Raw genomic sequence first — 19,065 nt, 5'->3', positions numbered from 1 at the left:
AAGTGCAAACTCCACACAGACAGTCACCCGAGGCTGGAATCGAACCTGGGTCCGTGGCGCTGTGGGGCAGCAGTGCTAAGCACTGTGCTGCCTCAACTTGCCCCAACCTCTCTGCAATCTTACACTGGGTTCCTCTAGGGATTCCGTCCCAGGGCACTACCTGCTCTCTTGCTCACTCCTGACATGTAAACCCAGATAGTGTCTGTCACTGGACTGTTTGGATATGGAGAGGACGGCAGCTGTGTCTGGCTCTAACCCTTGCGTATACACACTGTGTCACACGATGTGGGACTTCAACCCATTTCCCCAGTTGTGAAAGCGTTCTGGATCGCAAACCTCATTTTCACCGTAGCTTGCGCAGTTCTCAAAAGGAATATTTTTCTTTTAAGAAAAGAAAAAATCTCTTTGAGGGAAGATTCTTTCACCCAGAGGGCGGTGGGCGTCTGGAGCACATGGTCTGGGAGGGGAAGAGAGGCAGGAAAACCTCACAACCGTTAAGAGGATGAGCAGTTGGGACATTCAAGACTATGAGGAGCCAAGTGCTGGAAAGCGGGGTTAATGTAGGTTTAGAAGTTTTGCCAGTGCAGACTCGATGGGCCAGTATGACCCTATGGGTGAGGCCTAGGCTGGCCAACCCTCACTCGCCTCAACGGAGGCTCTCAAGTGGCTAATTATTGACCATTTAATGGATGCTTCCCACCTAGCCTCAATATTCTGGCTGGCGGTAGATTGGCCATAAATAGAAGCAAACTTCTGTTTGTACACCCATCAAAGACCGCTAATTCTTTAATAGCCTCTTTAAGCTGTCAATCAAATTGTGAACTCAACCCCCCCCTCCCCATAAAGGGCCATCTGGGCTTGAAACATTAGCTCTTTTCTCTCCCTACAGATGCTGCCAAACCTGCTGAGATTTTCCAGCATTTTCTCTTTGAACTCAACCCCTCTCCCCACTGATATAAATGTAGCTTTTGAAAATCAGCCAAGCATTCATGAAGGGCTCTTATTGCGATGTCAAGAAAAAGCTATTAAACTTACTGGAACTAAGATGTTTCAAAGCTCTCACTGGCACCTTTTGTTTTTTGAATCAAAAGATATGATTTCTATTTTTTAAGCATTTCTACACATTCCGGTGTTACGATATGGCTCACTGGCTAGTACAGAGTCTACACTGGGTGAATGGGCATGGAAATATCATGAGTTGGCATGATAGTTATGAGGGGTCCTTGAATTGGTGGGGGGGCTAGCTTGGTATGTGGGACATTGGGGGTGGGTGGGGGGCTGGGCTCCACATGATGTTAGGTCAGGAATCCTTCACTATCTTACGTATTAGTGAAAACTGCAGATGCTGGGAATTAGTGCAGGAAAAGAGGACTTAGTCCCACCTGTAATTTGTGTGGAGTCTTCCTGAGCCATGAAAATCCAATTCCCCGTCACTCTTCCTTTTTCTCTGTGTCTCTCTATCCCTCGCTCTGTCCATCTCTGTTTCTTTCTGTCTCTCTCTCTTCCTCTCTGCCTCTCTGACTCCTTCTTTTCCTCCCTGTCTCTCTCTGTGTCCATCTCTGCCGCTCTCTTCGTCCTCTCTGTCTTTCTCAGTCTCGCTTTCTCTCTGCCTCTTTCTGTCACGCCCTCTCTCTGCTCCTCCCTCTCTCTCTGTTCCTCTCTGCTCCTCTCTGTCTCATTCTCTATCTCTCTCTGTGTCTTTCTGTCTCTCCCTTCTTCTCTGCCTCTCTCTCTCTGACCCCCCCCTCTCTCTCTCTCTCATCCCCGTCTCTGTCCCTCTCACTGTCTCGCTCTCTCCTCTCTGCCTCTCTGTCCCTCCACGCCTCTCCCCCTGTCTCTTTCCCTATCTCTCTGTTTTCTCCCTCAATCTACCAATACCGCTGTCGAAATCCCTTGCTCGTTTTTTGAAATCCATGTCCCAGGTTTTTGGCGAGTGAGAAGTTAATGTCAGTGACTTCAAGCCCTCATAGCTTGCCAAACATTGAGTAATGTTTAGCAACCTTTTTCCACTGAACTAATCACTGCCCCTGAGTGAATGGAAGATTGTTTGGGGATTTGCTAAGGTTGTTTCTGTGAGAATGGGGCTGCAGAGCCGGTCTACAGCTCTTCATACACAAATGGCGTTCAGATTTACAAGGTCAGAGGTCAACCGCCGTTTATCTTTGGCCCAGGGTAAAGCAAATGTCCGTTTTGGGAAACTTCCCCCAAACCTTCACAGCGAAAAATGTTTTGTTCACCATCCAATACGTACATCGTAAATCTGTGCTTCTGGCTGCCTGCATTTTTAAAAACACGGTTTTTCCTCCACTGCTTTCTCCATTTGCACCATCTCCCAACAATTCACAAGCTGAACAGGCTCCGGGAAACAATTCAGGACGGGAATGATCACGGACCAGCTGATGGTCTTGGGCTGGACTGAGGAGATGAGTCAACATGAGGCTGCTGAGGAATCAGAGAGTTTGACCTGAGACCAGGGATTGATGTGAAAATGAGCAAGGCAGTGAGGGTGGGGGCTAGCCCTCGCTTGACTCTTCCTCCTGGAGACAGCCCAGCCTTCGCTGGAATTCCAGGGAAATGGAGGAAAGAAGGCGTGGCCACGAGGCATTATTTAATCTTTCCTGGGATGTGTGTGTCGCTGGCGAGGTCAGCATTTATTGCCCATCCCTAATTGCCCCTTGAGAAGGTGGTAGTGAGCTGCTTTCCTGAACCGCTGCAGTTCATGTGGTGTAGGTCCACCCACTGTGCAGTTAGGGAAGAGGTTCCAGGGTTTTGACCCAATGACAGTGACGGAACGGCCGATATATTTCCAAGTCAGGATGGTGAGTGACTTGGAGGGGAGCCTCCAGGAGGTGGGGTTCCCAGGTATCTGCTGCTCTTCTCCTTCCAGATGGTAGTAGTGGTGGGTTTGGAAGCTGTTGTTGTCTTGTAGATGGTTGACAGGCTTTGGGGAGGTCAGGAGGTGAGTTACTCGCTGTAGGATTCCTAGCCTTTGACCTGCTCTGGTAGCCACAGTATTAATGTGGCTAGTTCAGTTCAGTTTCTGGTCAACGGTATCCCACAGGAGTTGATTGTGGGGGATTCAGCGATGGTAATGCCATTAAATATCAAGGGGCGATGGTTAGACCATCTCCTGTGGGAGATGGTCATTGCCTGGCACTTGTGTGGCGCAAATGTAACTTGCCACTTGTCAGCCCAAGCCTGGATATTATCCAGGTCTAGCTGCATTTGGATACGGACTGCTTCATTATCTGAGGAGTCGCGAATGGTGCTGAACACATTGTCATCTGCAAACATCCCACATCTGGCCTTATGATGGAAGGGAGGTTATTGATGAAGCAGCCGAAGATGGCTGGGCCTCAGACACTACCCTGTGGAACTCCTGCAGTGATGTCCTGAAGCGGAGATGATTGACCTACAACCACCACAACCATCTTCCTTTGTGCCGGGTATGACTCCAACCAGCGGAGAGTTTCCCCCCTGATTCCCATTGACTCTAGTCTTTGATGCCATATTCGGTCAAATGCAGCCTTGGTGTCAAGGGCAGTCACTCTCACTTGGGGTCAGGAGGGAGGATGTCAGGAGACAGGGTCTGGAGACAGGCACTGAGGGCAACTGGCACTTCTGTCAGAGGACAAATAACCTGGCGTCATTTGGTTACGTGTGGGAGGTGGATCCAGTGTCACTGAGGATGCTGGGAGATATGGAAGAAAGCCGTAAATAAACAGCAGAAAAAAACACCTCTGGGTATCGGGAGGGTCCCAGAGTGTTGTGAAAAAAACCTCACCAGCAGAGCCTCTGCAAATATTTTACAGCTAATGGAATACTTCTGTGGGAACGGTCACAGTGAGATAGACTGTTCCTTGGTCGCTGTTTCCGAGAAGAACATTGGTCAGGAAACTGTGCTCTTCTTGAAAGTATTGCCACGGGGTCTGAGAAGGTAGATGGGAACTTGGCTTAACCGTATCACTTAGTACCACAGTGAGTGTTGACTGGCATCGAGAGGCCTGGATTCATGGTCTCGGGGTTAGGAAAAAAACTTTGAGCTTTGACAGAAAGAACCTTTTGAAGGCAACAGCGGTTGAGAAAAGTTCAACGCCAATGATAATGAAGGAGCAAATGGAGTAAATGCCAATCAGGAGCAGAGCAGCGTTGACCATTCATATTCAGAACGCAGCCTCCCTGAGAGATTGGAGAACGGAAATAATCAGTCAGTCATCTTAGGCTCGTGGCCAAACCCAATTGGCAGTCACACTCCTGGAGCAGCCTGACAGGAAACCTCTCCTCTCACTGCACACCGAGCACCCCTTGTCATAACAAAACCATTCGCTGTTCATCCATATTCATAGAATCATAGAATCATATTGCCGGATTGTGATCCCGGTGTGGTGCTGTTTGGATTGGATTGGGATTTGTTTATTGTCGCGTGTACCGAGGTACAGTGAAAAGTATTTTTCTGCGAGCAGCTCAACAGATCATTAAGTACATGAGAAGAAAAGGGAATAAAAGAAAATACATAATAGGGCAACACAACATATACAATGTAACTACATAACACTGGCATCGGGTGAAGCAAACAGGGTGTAGTGTTAATGAAATCAGTCCATAAGAGGGTCATTCAGGAGTCTGGTAACAGTGGGGAAGAAGCTGTTTTTGAGTCTGTTCGTGCGTGTTCTCAGACTTCTGTATCTCCTGCCCGATGGAAGAAGTTGGAAGAGTGAGTAAGCCGGGTGGGAGGGGTCTTTGATTATACTGCCCGCTTTCCCCAGGCAGCGGGAGGTGTAGATGGAGTCAATGGATGGGAGGTGGGTTCATGTGATGGACTGGGCGGTGTTCACGACTCTCTGAAGTTTCTTGCGGCCCTGGGCCGAGCGGTTGCCATACCAGGCTGTGATGCAGCCTGATAGGATGCTTTCTATGGTGCATCTGTAAAAGTTGGTAAGAGTCAATGTGGACATGCCGAATTTCCTTAGTTCCCTGAGGAAGTATAGGCGCTGTTGTGCTTTCTTGGTGGTAGCGTCGACGTGGGTGGACCAGGACAGACCAATATGGAGTGGGTTGTGTTGGGGGGGTGACTAGGCTGAGCTATCGATGGTTTTACTTCTGGCACTGCTTTGTGCTGGCAGCCCAGTTTACCGGAGGCCTTTTCTCCTTCTTGGCTGCTGCATGCCCATCTCGTGACTTTGTAATGGGTGAACGCCTGGCTGCTACACTGCTCAGCTGGCATTCCAGCTTTCCCTGTCCCCATGCTAGCTCCGATTGAATGCAAACACTTGGAGTCCACAGATTGTCAATCCGGGTCCAGCAGTGGAACCCAGGACTGTGGGAATCCTGTGTTATCAATATTAAACCAAAATCCCATGGTCGGATTTTGAATACAGATGGGGGAGTTCTCCGAGTTTCCTGGGCCAATATTTATTCCTAAAACAGATCCCAAAAGACTATCTGGGTGTGGTCACCCTGCGGTTTCTGAGAGCTTGTTAGGTCCAGACATTATAACACCAACTACACTTTGAATCATAGAATCGCTACAGTGCAGAAGGAGGCCATTCGGCCCATTGAGTCTGCACCGACCTTCTGAAAGATGACCCCACCCGAGGTCACTCTCCCACCCTATCGCTGAAACCCCACCTCACCTTTTTGGACACTAAGGGGCAATTTAGCGTGGCCAATCCATCTAACCTGCACATCTTTGGGCTGTGGGAGGAAACCGGAGCACCCGGAGGAAACACACGGGGAGAACGTGCAGACTCCGCACAGACAGTGACCCAAGCCGGGAATCGAACCTGGGACCTTGGAGGCCACCGAGTCGCCCCAACAGTATTTCATTGGTTGTAAAATTCTCTGGGATGACCGGAGGACATTAAACATATCATAAGCAACATTTTGCTTTTAAAATTCTCAACCTTGTTTTCAAATCTGTCCATGGTCTGGTGACCCGACCACCCTGACCCAGTTTTTGTCGCCTCCTCCAGCTCCACCGCCCTCTGAGATATCGGCACTGCTTGAATTCTGGCAATGGAAGGGTGCTTTTCTGATTGGAGGGTGGAGGGCTGTGACCAACATTCTGCAGGGATCAGTGCTGGGGCCTTTGCTGTTCGTGGTATATATAAATGATTTGGAGGAAAATGTAACTGGTCTGATTAATGAGGACTGTCAGAGGATACAGCAGGATTTAGATCGTTTGGAGACTTGGGCGGAGAGATGGCAAATGGAGCTTAATCCGGACAAATGTGAAGTAATGCATTTTGGAAGGTCTGATACAGGTAGGGAATATACAGTGAATGGTAGAACCCTCAAGAGTATTGACAGTCAGAGAGATCCAGGTGTAGAGGTCCACAGGTCACTGAAAGGGGCAACACAGGTGGAGAAGGTAGTCAAGAAGGCATACGGCATGCTTGCCTTCATTGGCCGGGGCATTGAGTATAAGAATTGGCAAGTCATGTTGCAGCTGTATAGAACCTTAGTTAGGCCACACTTGGAGTATAGTGTTCAAGTCTGGTCGCCACACTACCAGAAGGATGTGGAGGCTTTAGAGAGGGTGCAGAAGAGATTTACCAATATGTTGCCTGGTATGGAGGGCTTTAGCTATGCGGAGCGGTTGAATAAACTCGGTTTGTTCTCACTGGAACGACGGAGGTTGAGGGGCGACCTGATAGAGGTATACAAAATTATGAGGGGCATAGACAGAGTGGATAGTCAGAGACTTTTTCCCAGGGTAGAGGGGTCAATTACTAGGGGGCATAGGTTTAAGGTGCGAGGGGCAAGGTTTAGAGTAGATGTACGAGGCAAGTTTTTTTACACAGGGTAGTGGGTGCCTGGAACTCGCTGCCGGCGGAGGTGGTGGAAGGAGGGACGATAGTGACTGTTTCAGGGGAGTCTTGACAAATACATGAATAGGGTGGGAATATCATAGAATTTACAGTGCAGAAGGAGGCCATTCGGCCCATTGAGTCTGCACCGTGTCTTGGAAAGAGCACCCTACCCAAGGTCAACACCTCCACCCCGTCCCCATAACCCAGTAACCCCACCCAACACTCAGGGCAATTTTGGACACTAAGGGCAATTTATCACGGCCAATCCACCTAACCTGCACATGTTTGGACTGTGGGAGGAAACCGGAGCACCCGGAGGAAACCCACGCACACACGGGGAGGATGTGCAGACTCCGCACAGACAGTGACCCAAGCCGGAATCGAACCTGGGACCCTGGAGCTGTGAAGCAATTGTGCTATCCACAATTCTACCGAGGGATACGGACCCCGGAAGTGTAGAAGATTTTAGTTTAGACGGGCAGCATGGTCGGCACAGGCTTGGAGGGCCGAAGGGCCTGTTCCTGTGCTGTACATTTCTTTGTTCTTTTGTTTTGTTCTCTTTGACATTTCCAATCTTATTCGCTCCACCATTGGTCGCCGTGCTGTCAGGTGCCTCAGTCCCGAGCTCTGGAATTCCCTCACTGCCGCACTGCCTCACCTTGTCCCATTCGGACACTCATTAAGACCCTTTGATCGTGTATATGGTCACCTGACCTAATTTCTCTTCATGCTCAAATGTCACCGCGACATTTCATTCCAGTAAACTATAAAAAGAGAAGTTATTGTTTGTTGTTTACATAAATAGTGAAGTGGAGTTTCCTGGCTCCATAGAGACTTGATTGGAAGGGGGTGAGGGAGTGAGCCGTCTGAAAGTGGGGATGGGGCTGAGGGAAAGGGTTGGTAGTTTTCCCTCCACCCTGGGGGGGGGGGGGGGCGATGGGGAGTGGGGCAGGAGGAAGTGAAAGAAGTTCAGAGTTGGGAGCCTTGGCAACAGCTTTGAGCGTTAATGTGTGATTGTGCCGAAACTCTTCAAGGAAGGTAACTAACTCCCGACGTTGGACAATTGGAAAACCCCAGGTGTTGTGCTCAGGTCTGTGAAGTGGACCTTGAACCAATGGTCTTCTGGCGCAGGTTACTTACTGAGCTGTAGCTAACTCCACCAAGCAGGATTTCCACATGAGGAACGTTTTGGAACAAGAATGGAACATTTACGAGCATCTGCTGGGGAAAACTATAAATGTGCAGAAACGGGTGACTTCACAATCCCCACATCCTGCGAACAAAACGTTGAAACAAAATATGACTGCCAATCTTCAGAGTACTTAACGCAGTTGGCGGAATAAACTCAAGTTGTGCGGGTTAGGTGGACTGGCCACGCTCCAATTGTCCCTTAGTGTCCAGGGATGTGCTGTCAGGTTACGAGGATAGGGTGGCGTGGGCAGGGGAGTGGGTCTAGGTAGGGTGCTCCTTTGGAGGGTCGGTGCAAACTTGATGGGCCGAATGGCCTCCTTCTGCACTGTATTCTGTCACTCTTCACTGGTCACCTTCTGATTTGGGGCCAAGATCTCAAAGGTGTTGTGAGCAAATTCTTTATGGCTGGAAGCTCTGATTCACATGTGAAAGGGGATCAGTGATATGAGTTATTTAGTTTGAATGTTTGTTTAATAAGTTGGATTCCAGTCAGCAGGTTTCCAGTCCTTGGAAATAGTTTTTCGTTATTTCGTCCATCAAAACCCGTTTATGATTTTAAACATCTCGAGCAAACCTCCTCTGCTCTTAAAGACCTCAGCCCCGAGTCTTTCCGTAAACAGAACTTTATGTTCAGTGCAGAGCCTGTTAACTCTGCCCCTCCTTAACCTCCAGCTTAAATTCGCAGACTGATCTCAGAGAGGGAATTTTTATGCAAAACATAACTGAGCTACACAGACCGGTCTGTGCCTGGCCTGGCCTGATGCCTTCATTCCACAAAACTACCAACTGCGTTTATTCCGATAGGACCTTCGTTATGTGAAGGATATCCTCAAGGAGCCTACACAGCTGATAAAGTACCCGTGAATTGTTTTTTTCCAATCAAGGGGCAATTTAGCGTGGCCAATCCACCTACCCTGCACATCTTTGGGTTGTGGGGGTGAGACCCACGCAGGCACGGGGAGAATGTGCAAACTCCACACGGACAGTGACCCGGGTCCTCGGCGCCGTGAGGCAGCAGTGCTAACCACCGTGCTGCCCAGTATCTGCGAATTGTAGTCACTGTTGTCATACCCTGTGCACAGTAAGATCCCACCGGCAGCAATGTGACATTGGCCTGAGAGTCTACTTTTAGTGCTATTGACTGCAGAATGAACATTGTCCACGACATTGGGAGGAACCCCTCCATCCTATTTCTCCTTAGCTATAGATTAGATTCAGATTTATTGTCACGTGTACCGAGGGACAGTGAAAAGCATTGTTCTACGTACAGTCCAGACAGATCATTCCATCCATGTAAAAACATAGGACATACGATTAATACACAATGTGACATCGACATCGGGTGAAGCAGACAGGAGTGCAGTACTACTCAGTAGAGAAGATATGTGGAGAGATCAGTTGAGTCCATAAGAGGGTCGTTTAGGAGTCTGGTAACAGCGGGGAAGAAGCTGTTTTTGAATCTGTTGCCGCTTGTTCTCAGATTTTTGTATCTGCTGCCCGATGGAAGAGGTTGGAAGAGAGAATAACCCGGGTGGGAGGGGTCTTTGATTATGCTGCCCGCTTTCCCCAGGCAGCGGGAGGTGTAGACAGAGTCAATGGATGGGAGGCGGGTTCGGGTGATGGACTGGGCCGTGTTCACGACTCTCTGTAGTTTCTTACGGCCGTGGGTCGAGCAGTTGCCATACCCGGCTGTGATGCTCTTTTGCCTGCACCAGATAGGGAATATGTGCCTTTGGCCTATTGTCCCTTCCTAAGGGAATGGAAGATCACACTGTTCAGTAATCCCTCACTCCTGCACAGGGCAGAGAGCGAGGCTTAAATCTCCTGAGTAAGTTGCTGCCCACTGATATGTGCAATGAAGTGGAGTTATCGACATGGGAGAGTTGGGATCCAGTTTGGGTGCGGAGCGGCCACAGTCGAACAGTCTCCTGTAATGCCGATCCAGGCTGACCTTGCTTCAGAGAGTGAGAGGGTGACAGGAGGAGCTGTCTTCTGCAACCATATGTGCCATTGCGACTGCTGTTGTAATAATAAATTAATCTGTAGTGTGGATTGTGAGATTCACATCGACACAAGGGAGTTAAAATCAATTTGTAAACGATACAAAGCACGTCGTTAATTTCTTTCAAAATGCGCAAGGACCCAGCATTTGATCAATGAGGTTACTGAGGTCAATGAATGGACTGTGTTTTGGAAACTCATCTCTTTCACTTCTCCATTGTGGAGTTTCAGAATGAGCCACTCCTGTGTCACTCCATTCACTGAATGGAAACAACTCACTTCACTTCTGTTTCGCAGGAACTGCCTGCTCTGTGTTTGCAGAGTGAACCTTCAGGGACCTGAGTTCAGGGTGGTGATAGGGGTTAGGAGGTCTCTCTCTGAGTGGGCAGCAGGTGGGCACACCACACTTCAGCTCGGCTCTCCGAGTTCCGTCCGCCGCCTTCCAGTACTGGTGGCCACCCAGTGAGGTTTTCCTGCACAATTCACCGACATGGGATATGGGAAGGATCCAGTACAGGTGTGAGGTCACACACAGTGTAATCGCTCAATGATGTACCTCCGCTTCAGCGAAGCACCAGCCGAAGACAAGTGCCAGTTTAACTGTACCCCAACGAGAGTCAGTGCCTAATTATGAGAGGCATAGACAGAGTGGATAGTCAGAGACTTTTTCCCAGGGTAGAGGGGTCAATTACTAGGGGGCATAGGTTTAAGGTGCACGGGGCAAGATTTAGAGGAGATGTACGAGGCACGTTTTTTACACAGAGGGTAGTGTCTGCCTGGAACCCGCTGCCGGAGGAGGTGGTGGAAGCAGGGACGATAGTGACGTTTAAGGGGCATCTTGACAAATACATGAATAGGATGGGAATAGAGGGTACAGACCCCGGAAGTGTAGAACATTTTAGTTTAGACGGGCAGCATGATCGGCGCAGGTTTGGAGGGCCGAAGGGCCTGTTCCTGTGCTGTACTTTTCTTTGTTCTTTGTTCTTTGTATAACTCTACCCCGAGAGTCAGTGTCTGTATAACTGTACCCTGAGAGTCAGTGTCTGTATAACTGTACCCTGAGAGTCAGTGTCTGTATAACTGTACCCTGAGAGTCAGTGTCTGTATAACTGTACCCCAATGAGAGTCAGTGTCTGTATAACTGTACCCCAATGAGAGTCAGTGTCTGTATAACTGTACCCAATGCGAGTCAGTGTCTGTATACTGTACCCTGAGAGTCAGTGTCTGTATAACTGTACCCCAACGAGAGTCAGAATTTGTATACCTGTACCCCAACGAGAGTCAGTGTATGTATAACTGTACCCCAATGAGAGTCAGTGTCTATATAACTGTACCCCAATGAGAGTCAGTGTCTGTATAACTGTACCCCAACGAGAGTCAGTGTCTGTATAACCAAACCCCAATGAGCGTCAGTGTCTGTATAACTGTACCCCAACAAGAGTCAGTGTCTGTATAACTGTACCCAATTAGAGTCAGTGCCTGTATAACTGTACCCCAATGAGAGTCAGTACCTTTATAACTGTACCCCAATGAGTCTCTGTCAATATAACTGTACCCCAACGAGAGTCAGTGCCTGTATAACTGTACCCCAAAGAGAGTCAGTGCCTGTATAACTGTACCCCAATGAGAGTCAGTGCCTGTATAACTGTACCCCAATGAGAGTCAGTGTCTGTAGATCTGTACCCCAATGAGAGTCAGTGTCTATATAACTGTACCCCAACGAGAGTCAGTGTCTGTATATCTGTACCCCAATGAGAGTCAGTGTCTATATAACTGTACTCCAACGAGAGTCAGTGTCTGTATAACTGTACCCCAATGAGAGTCAGTGTCTGTATATCTGTACCCCAATGAGAGTCAGTTTCTATATAACTGTACCCCAACGAGAGTCAGTGTCTGTATACCAACGAGAGTCAGTGTCTGTATAACTGTACCCCAATGAGAGTCAGTGTCTATATAACTGTACCCCAATGAGAGTCAGTGTCTGTATAACTGTACCCCGAGAGTCACTGTCTGTATAACTCTACCCCGAGAGTCAGTGTCTATATAACTGTACCCCAACGAGAGTCAGTGTCTGTATATCTGTACCCCAATGAGAGTCAGTGTCTATATAACTGTACCCCAAAGAGAGTCAGTGTCTGTATAACTGTACCCCAATGAGAGTCAGTGTCTGTATATCTGTACCCCAATGAGAGTCAGTTTCTATATAACTGTACCCCAACGAGAGTCAGTGTCTGTATACCAACGAGAGTCAGTGTCTATATAACTGTACCCCAACGAGTCAATGTCTGTATAACTGTACCCCAATAAGAGTCAGTGTCTATATAACTGTACCCCAACGAGAGTCAGTGTCTGTATAACTGTACCCCAACGAGAGTCAGTGTCTGTATAACCAAACCCCAACGAGAGTCAGTGTCTGTATACCAACGAGAGTCAGTGTCTATATAACTGTACCCCAACGAGTCAATGTCTGTATAACTGTACCCCAATGAGAGTCAGTGTCTGTATAACTGTACCCCAATGAGAGTCAGTGTCTGTATAACTGTACCCAATGCGAGTCAGTGTCTGTATACTGTACCCTGAGAGTCAGTGTCTGTATAACTGTACCCCAACGAGAGTCAGAATTTGTATACCTGTACCCCAACGAGAGTCAGTGTATGTATAACTGTACCCCAATGAGAGTCAGTGTCTATATAACTGTACCCCAATGAGAGTCAGTGTCTGTATAACTGTACCCCAACGAGAGTCAGTGTCTGTATAACCAAACCCCAATGAGCGTCAGTGTCTGTATAACTGTACCCCAACAAGAGTCAGTGTCTGTATAACTGTACCCAATTAGAGTCAGTGCCTGTATAACTGTACCCCAATGAGAGTCAGTACCTTTATAACTGTACCCCAATGAGTCTCTGTCAATATAACTGTACCCCAACGAGAGTCAGTGCCTGTATAACTGTACCCCAAAGAGAGTCAGTGCCTGTATAACTGTACCCCAATGAGAGTCAGTGCCTGTATAACTGTACCCCAATGAGAGTCAGTGTCTGTAGATCTGTACCCCAATGAGAGTCAGTGTCTATATAACTGTACCCCAACGAGAGTCAGTGTCTGTATATCTGTACCCCAATGAGAGTCAGTGTCTATATAACTGTACTCCAACGAGAGTCAGTGTCTGTATAACTGTACCCCAATGAGAGTCAGTGTCTGTATATCTGTACCCCAATGAGAGTCAGTTTCTATATAACTGTACCCCAACGAGAGTCAGTGTCTGTATACCAACGAGAGTCAGTGTCTGTATAACTGTACCCCAATGAGAGTCAGTGTCTATATAACTGTACCCCAATGAGAGTCAGTGTCTGTATAACTGTACCCCGAGAGTCACTGTCTGTATAACTCTACCCCGAGAGTCAGTGTCTATATAACTGTACCCCAACGAGAGTCAGTGTCTGTATATCTGTACCCCAATGAGAGTCAGTGTCTATATAACTGTACCCCAAAGAGAGTCAGTGTCTGTATAACTGTACCCCAATGAGAGTCAGTGTCTGTATATCTGTACCCCAATGAGAGTCAGTTTCTATATAACTGTACCCCAACGAGAGTCAGTGTCTGTATACCAACGAGAGTCAGTGTCTATATAACTGTACCCCAACGAGTCAATGTCTGTATAACTGTACCCCAATAAGAGTCAGTGTCTATATAACTGTACCCCAACGAGAGTCAGTGTCTGTATAACTGTACCCCAACGAGAGTCAGTGTCTGTATAACCAAACCCCAACGAGAGTCAGTGTCTGTATACCAACGAGAGTCAGTGTCTATATAACTGTACCCCAACGAGTCAATGTCTGTATAACTGTACCCCAATAAGAGTCAGTGTCTATATAACTGTACCCCAATGAGAGTCAGTGTCTGTATAACTGTACCCCAACGAGAGTCAGTGTCTGTATAACCAAACCCCAATGAGCGTCAGTGTCTGTATAACTGTACCCCAACGAGAGTCAGTGTCTGTATAACTGTACCCCAATTAGAGTCAGTGCCTGTATAACTGTACCCCAATGAGAGTCAGTACCTTTATAACTGTACCCCAATGAGTCTCTGTCAATATAACTGTACCCCAATGAGTCTCTGTCAATATAACTGTACCCCAACGAGAGTCAGTGCCTGTATAACTGTACCCCAATGAGAGTCAGTGCCTGTATAACTGTACCCCAATGAGAGTCAGTGCCTGTATAACTGTACCCCAGTGAGAGTCAGTGTCTGTATAACTATACCCTAATGAGAGTCAGTGTCTGTTTAACTGTACCCCAATGAGAGTCAGTATCTGTATAACTGTACTCCAACGAGAGTCAGTGTTTGTATAACTGTACCCCAATGAGAGTCAGTGTCTGTGTAACTGTACCCCGAGGGCCAGTGCCAGTATAACTGTACCCCAATGAGATTCAGTGTCTGTATAACTGTACCCCAATGAGAGTCAGTGTCTGTGTAACTGTACCCCGAGAGCCAGTGCCGGTATAACTGTACCCCAATGAGATTCAGTGTCTGTAAACTGTACCCCAACGAGAGTCAGTGTCTGTATAACTGTACCCCGTGAGTCGGTGTCTGTATAACTGTACCCCAATGAGGGTCAGTGCCTGTATAACTGTACCCCAATGAGATTCAGTGCCTGTGTAACTGTACCCCAATGAGAGTCAGTGCCTGTATAACTGTACCCCAACGAGAGTCAGTGACTGTATAACTGTACCCCGTGAGTCAGTGTCTGTATAACTGTACCCCAATGAGGGAATTGATAGCACTGGAAAGGGTGCAGAGGAGATTTACCAGGATGTGGCCTGGGCTGGAGAGTTTTAGTTATGAAAAGAGATTGGATAGACTGGGGTTGTTTTCCTTGGAGCAGAGGATACCGGAGGGAGACATGATAGAGTCGACAGGAAGAAACCTTTCCCCTTGGTGGAGGGATCGATGACCAGGGGGCAGAGATTTAAGGTGAGGGGCAGGAGGTTTAGAGGGGGTGTGAGGAAAAACCTTTTTACCCAGAGGGTGGTGTGAGTTTGGAACTCGTTGCCTGAAAGGGTGATGGAGGCAGAGACCCTCATAACATTTAAGAAGTATCTAGATGCGCCTGCGATCCCAGGGCAGACACGGCTATGGGCCACGTGCTGGGAAATGGGCCTGGAATAGTTCGGTGGTTGTTTTGACCGGCGGGAACGCGATGGGCGAAATGGCTGTGCTGTATGACTCTAATAACCGAGGCTTCAAACACTTCACAACTCCTAATTACTTTGAGACGTTGACCAAAGAGACCACACAAAGAACAACAAAGTTGTCAAAACAGGATCCTCCTCTGAGGTAATCCTTTTCGTGAGTCTGGCCGGTTGGCGGGGCAACTCCATCCCAAAACCAGCACCCCCCATCGCAGAGCGCAGATCCCCTGCGGCAGCCTGCGATGTGGGCGAGAAGGCAGTAAGTGATATCGGAGCTGCAATCTGGGCCTTCAGGAGCAAAGGGAATTGGGAGGCCCAGGTGATGGCCTGAGGCCTCAGGAGTGCGGGGTTAAAGAGAGTATTTTTAACCTATTGAATTGAGCTGATCTGGAGCTAGATGCCGCGTGGACGGCAGTGAGACATTGTCATCACTGAATACGAGAGGAATCGAAGATGACCCTGCATTTCGATTTATGAGGAATCATTAACTATTTTTTTTGCCCGTATGCGACTTTAAGTTTCGATTTGGAAGACACTCTGTTTACCCGGGGGCCAGGAAGTGTCCCTCAGCACATTTTTGTGAAATTTCATTTCCTTGGGTGACCACTTCTGTATTTTTTAAGCAAGCAGCAATTCTTGCTTTGCACGCGGAGGCCTGGGTTGTGTGGGGTGGGATGGGAGGGCGGGCGGGGGGGGGGGGGGGGGGGCATTTTATTTTAGAAAATGACGCATTTGTTTTTCCTATTTTCTTTCAGGCCGAGCTGACCAAAGATCACTCCAGCCAAGTGATCTATTTGGAAGATGTCTCTGTGCCGCCACTCATTCACGTGATCAGGGGGCTGACGCCGTTCTCGCAGTATCGGATCCGTCTGGCCTGTCGGACTGGGATCGGCATTTCGCCATGGACCGGCTGGGTGTCGGCGGAAACCCGCGAAGGAGGTGAGGCTGGGGCCGCTGCTCACTCTCGAATGGAACCTGGGCTGGAGGGGCTGTGCTTGGATTGGGGAGGGAATGAGCTCAATGTAGTGTACCTGCTTCATACAGCTGTCACATTCAACTGTGGCTCCTTGGGTAGAACTCATGTCTCTCAGTCAGAAGGTCAGGGAGAATGATACAGCACAGAAGAGGCCCTTCGGCCCATCGAGTCTGCACCGATGCATGAAAAACACATCGCCGACCTACCTAATCCCACTTGCCAGCACTTGGTCCACAGCCTTGAATGTTAAGACGTGCCCAGCGCTCATCCATCTACTTTTTAAAGGATGTGAGGCAACCCGCCTCTCCCACCCTCCCAGGCAGTGCGTTCCAGACCCGCCTCTCCCACCCTCCCAGGCAGTGCGTTCCAGACCCGCCTCTCCCACCCTCCCAGGCAGCGCGTTCCAGACCCGCCTCTCCCACCCTCCCAGGCAGCGCGTTCCAGACCCGCCTCTCCCACCCTCCCAGGCAGCGCGTTCCAGACCCGCCTCTCCCACCCTCCCAGGCAGAGCGTTCCAGACCCGCCTCTCCCACCCTCCCAGGCAGCGCGTTCCAGACCCGCCTCTCCCACCCTCCCAGGCAGCGCGTTCCAGACCCGCCTCTCCCACCCTCCCAGGCAGCGCGTTCCAGACCCGCCTCTCCCACCCTCCCAGGCAGAGCGTTCCAGACCCGCCTCTCCCACCCTCCCAGGCAGTGCGTTCCAGACCCGCCTCTCCCACCCTCCCAGGCAGTATGTTCCAGACCCGCCTCTCCCACCCTCCCAGGCAGTGCGTCCCAGACCCGCCTCTCCCACCCTCCCAGGCAGAGCGTTCCAGACCCGCCTCTCCCACCCTCCCAGGCAGTATGTTCCAGACCCACCTCTCCCACCCTCCCAGGCAGCGCGTTCCAGACCCGCCTCTCCCACCCTCCCAGGCAGTGCGTTCCAGACCCGCCTCTCCCACCCTCCCAGGCAGCGCGCTCCAGACCCGCCTCTCCCACCCTCCCAGGCAGCGCGTTCCAGACCCGCCTCTCCCACCCTCCCAGGCAGTGTGTTCCAGACCCGCCTCTCCCACCCTCCCAGGCAGCGCGTTCCAGACCCGCCTCTCCCACCCTCCCAGGCAGTGCGTTCCAGACCCGCCTCTATAACCCTCCCAGGCAGCGCGTCCCAGACCCGCCTCTCCCACCCTCCCAGGCAGCGCGTTCCAGACCCGCCTCTCCCACCCTCCCAGGCAGCGCGTTCCAGACCCGCCTCTCCCACCCTCCCAGGCAGCGCGTTCCAGACCCGCCTCTCCCCCCCTCCCAGGCAGCGCGTTCCAGACCCGCCTCTCCCACCCTCCCAGGCAGCGCGTTCCAGACCCGCCTCTCCCACCCTCCCAGGCAGCGTGTTCCAGACCCGCCTCTCCCACCCTCCCAGGCAGTGCGTTCCAGACCCGCCTCTCCCACCCTCCCAGGCAGCGCGTTCCAGACCCGCCTCTCCCACCTTCCCAGGCAGTGCGTTCCAGACCCGCCTCTCCCACCCTCCCAGGCAGCGCGTTCCAGACCCGCCTCTCCCACCCTCCCAGGCAGTGCGTTCCAGACCCGCCTCTCCCACCCTCCCAGGCAGCGCGTTCCAGACCCGCCTCTCCCACCCTCCCAGGCAGTGCGTTCCAGACCCGCCTCACCCACCCTCCCAGGCAGTGCGTTCCAGACCCGCCTCTATAACCCTCCCAGGCTGTGCGTTCCAGACCCGCCTCTATAACCCTCCCAGGCAGTGCGTTCCAGACCCGCCTCTATAACCCTCCCAGGCAGTGCGTTCCAGACCCGCCTCTATAACCCTCCCAGGCAGCGCGTTCCAGACCCGCCTCTCCCACCCTCCCAGGCAGTATGTTCCAGACCCGCCTCTCCCACCCTCCCAGGCAGCGCGTTCCAGACCCGCCTCTCCCACCCTCCCAGGCAGCGCGTCCCAGACCCGCCTCTCCCACCCTCCCAGGCAGCGCGTTCCAGACCCGCCTCTCCCACCCTCCCAGGCAGCGCGTTCCAGACCCGCCTCTCCCACCCTCCCAGGCAGTATGTTCCAGACCCGCCTCTCCCACCCTCCCAGGCAGTATGTTCCAGACCCGCCTCTCCCACCCTCCCAGGCAGCGCGTTCCAGACCCGCCTCTCCCACCCTCCCAGGCAGCGCGTTCCAGACCCGCCTCTCCCACCCTCCCAGGCAGCGCGTCCCAGACCCGCCTCTCCCACCCTCCCAGGCAGCGCGTTCCAGACCCGCCTCTCCCACCCTCCCAGGCAGCGCGTTCCAGACCCGCCTCTCCCACCCTCCCAGGCAGTATGTTCCAGACCCGCCTCTCCCACCCTCCCAGGCAGCGCGTTCCAGACCCGCCTCTCCCACCCTCCCAGGCAGCGCGTTCCAGACCCGCCTCTCCCACCCTCCCAGGCAGTGCGTTCCAGACCCGCCTCTCCCACCCTCCCAGGCAGTATGTTCCAGACCCGCCTCTCCCACCCTCCCAGGCAGTGCGTTCCAGACCCGCCTCTATAACCCTCCCAGGCAGCGCGTCCCAGACCCGCCTCTCCCACCCTCCCAGGCAGCGCGTTCCAGACCCGCCTCTCCCACCCTCCCAGGCAGCGCGTTCCAGACCCGCCTCTCCCACCCTCCCAGGCAGCGCGTTCCAGACCCGCCTCTCCCCCCCTCCCAGGCAGCGCGTTCCAGACCCGCCTCTCCCACCCTCCCAGGCAGCGCGTTCCAGACCCGCCTCTCCCACCCTCCCAGGCAGCGCGTTCCAGACCCGCCTCTCCCACCCTCCCAGGCAGTGCGTTCCAGACCCGCCTCTCCCACCCTCCCAGGCAGCGCGTTCCAGACCCGCCTCTCCCACCTTCCCAGGCAGTGCGTTCCAGACCCGCCTCTCCCACCCTCCCAGGCAGCGCGTTCCAGACCCGCCTCT

The 19,065-nt window shown here is 51.4% G+C and overlaps 1 protein-coding gene across 1 annotated transcript in view; it reads left to right on the top strand.

The window, feature by feature from the left end:
- axl (AXL receptor tyrosine kinase) overlaps positions 1 to 19,065 on the top strand; it is a 235,568-nt gene that overhangs the window by 110,040 nt on the left and 106,463 nt on the right. Inside the window, exon 7 of the mRNA XM_072490274.1 lies at positions 15,949 to 16,132. Coding sequence (XP_072346375.1) covers positions 15,949 to 16,132 — 184 coding nt within the window. The remainder of the gene's footprint in view (positions 1 to 15,948; positions 16,133 to 19,065) is intronic.

This window comes from Scyliorhinus torazame, chromosome 25, assembly GCF_047496885.1.
Source record: "Scyliorhinus torazame isolate Kashiwa2021f chromosome 25, sScyTor2.1, whole genome shotgun sequence".
Lineage (NCBI taxonomy): Eukaryota > Metazoa > Chordata > Chondrichthyes > Carcharhiniformes > Scyliorhinidae > Scyliorhinus > Scyliorhinus torazame.
This window is presented reverse-complemented; position numbering and strand designations above follow the sequence as displayed.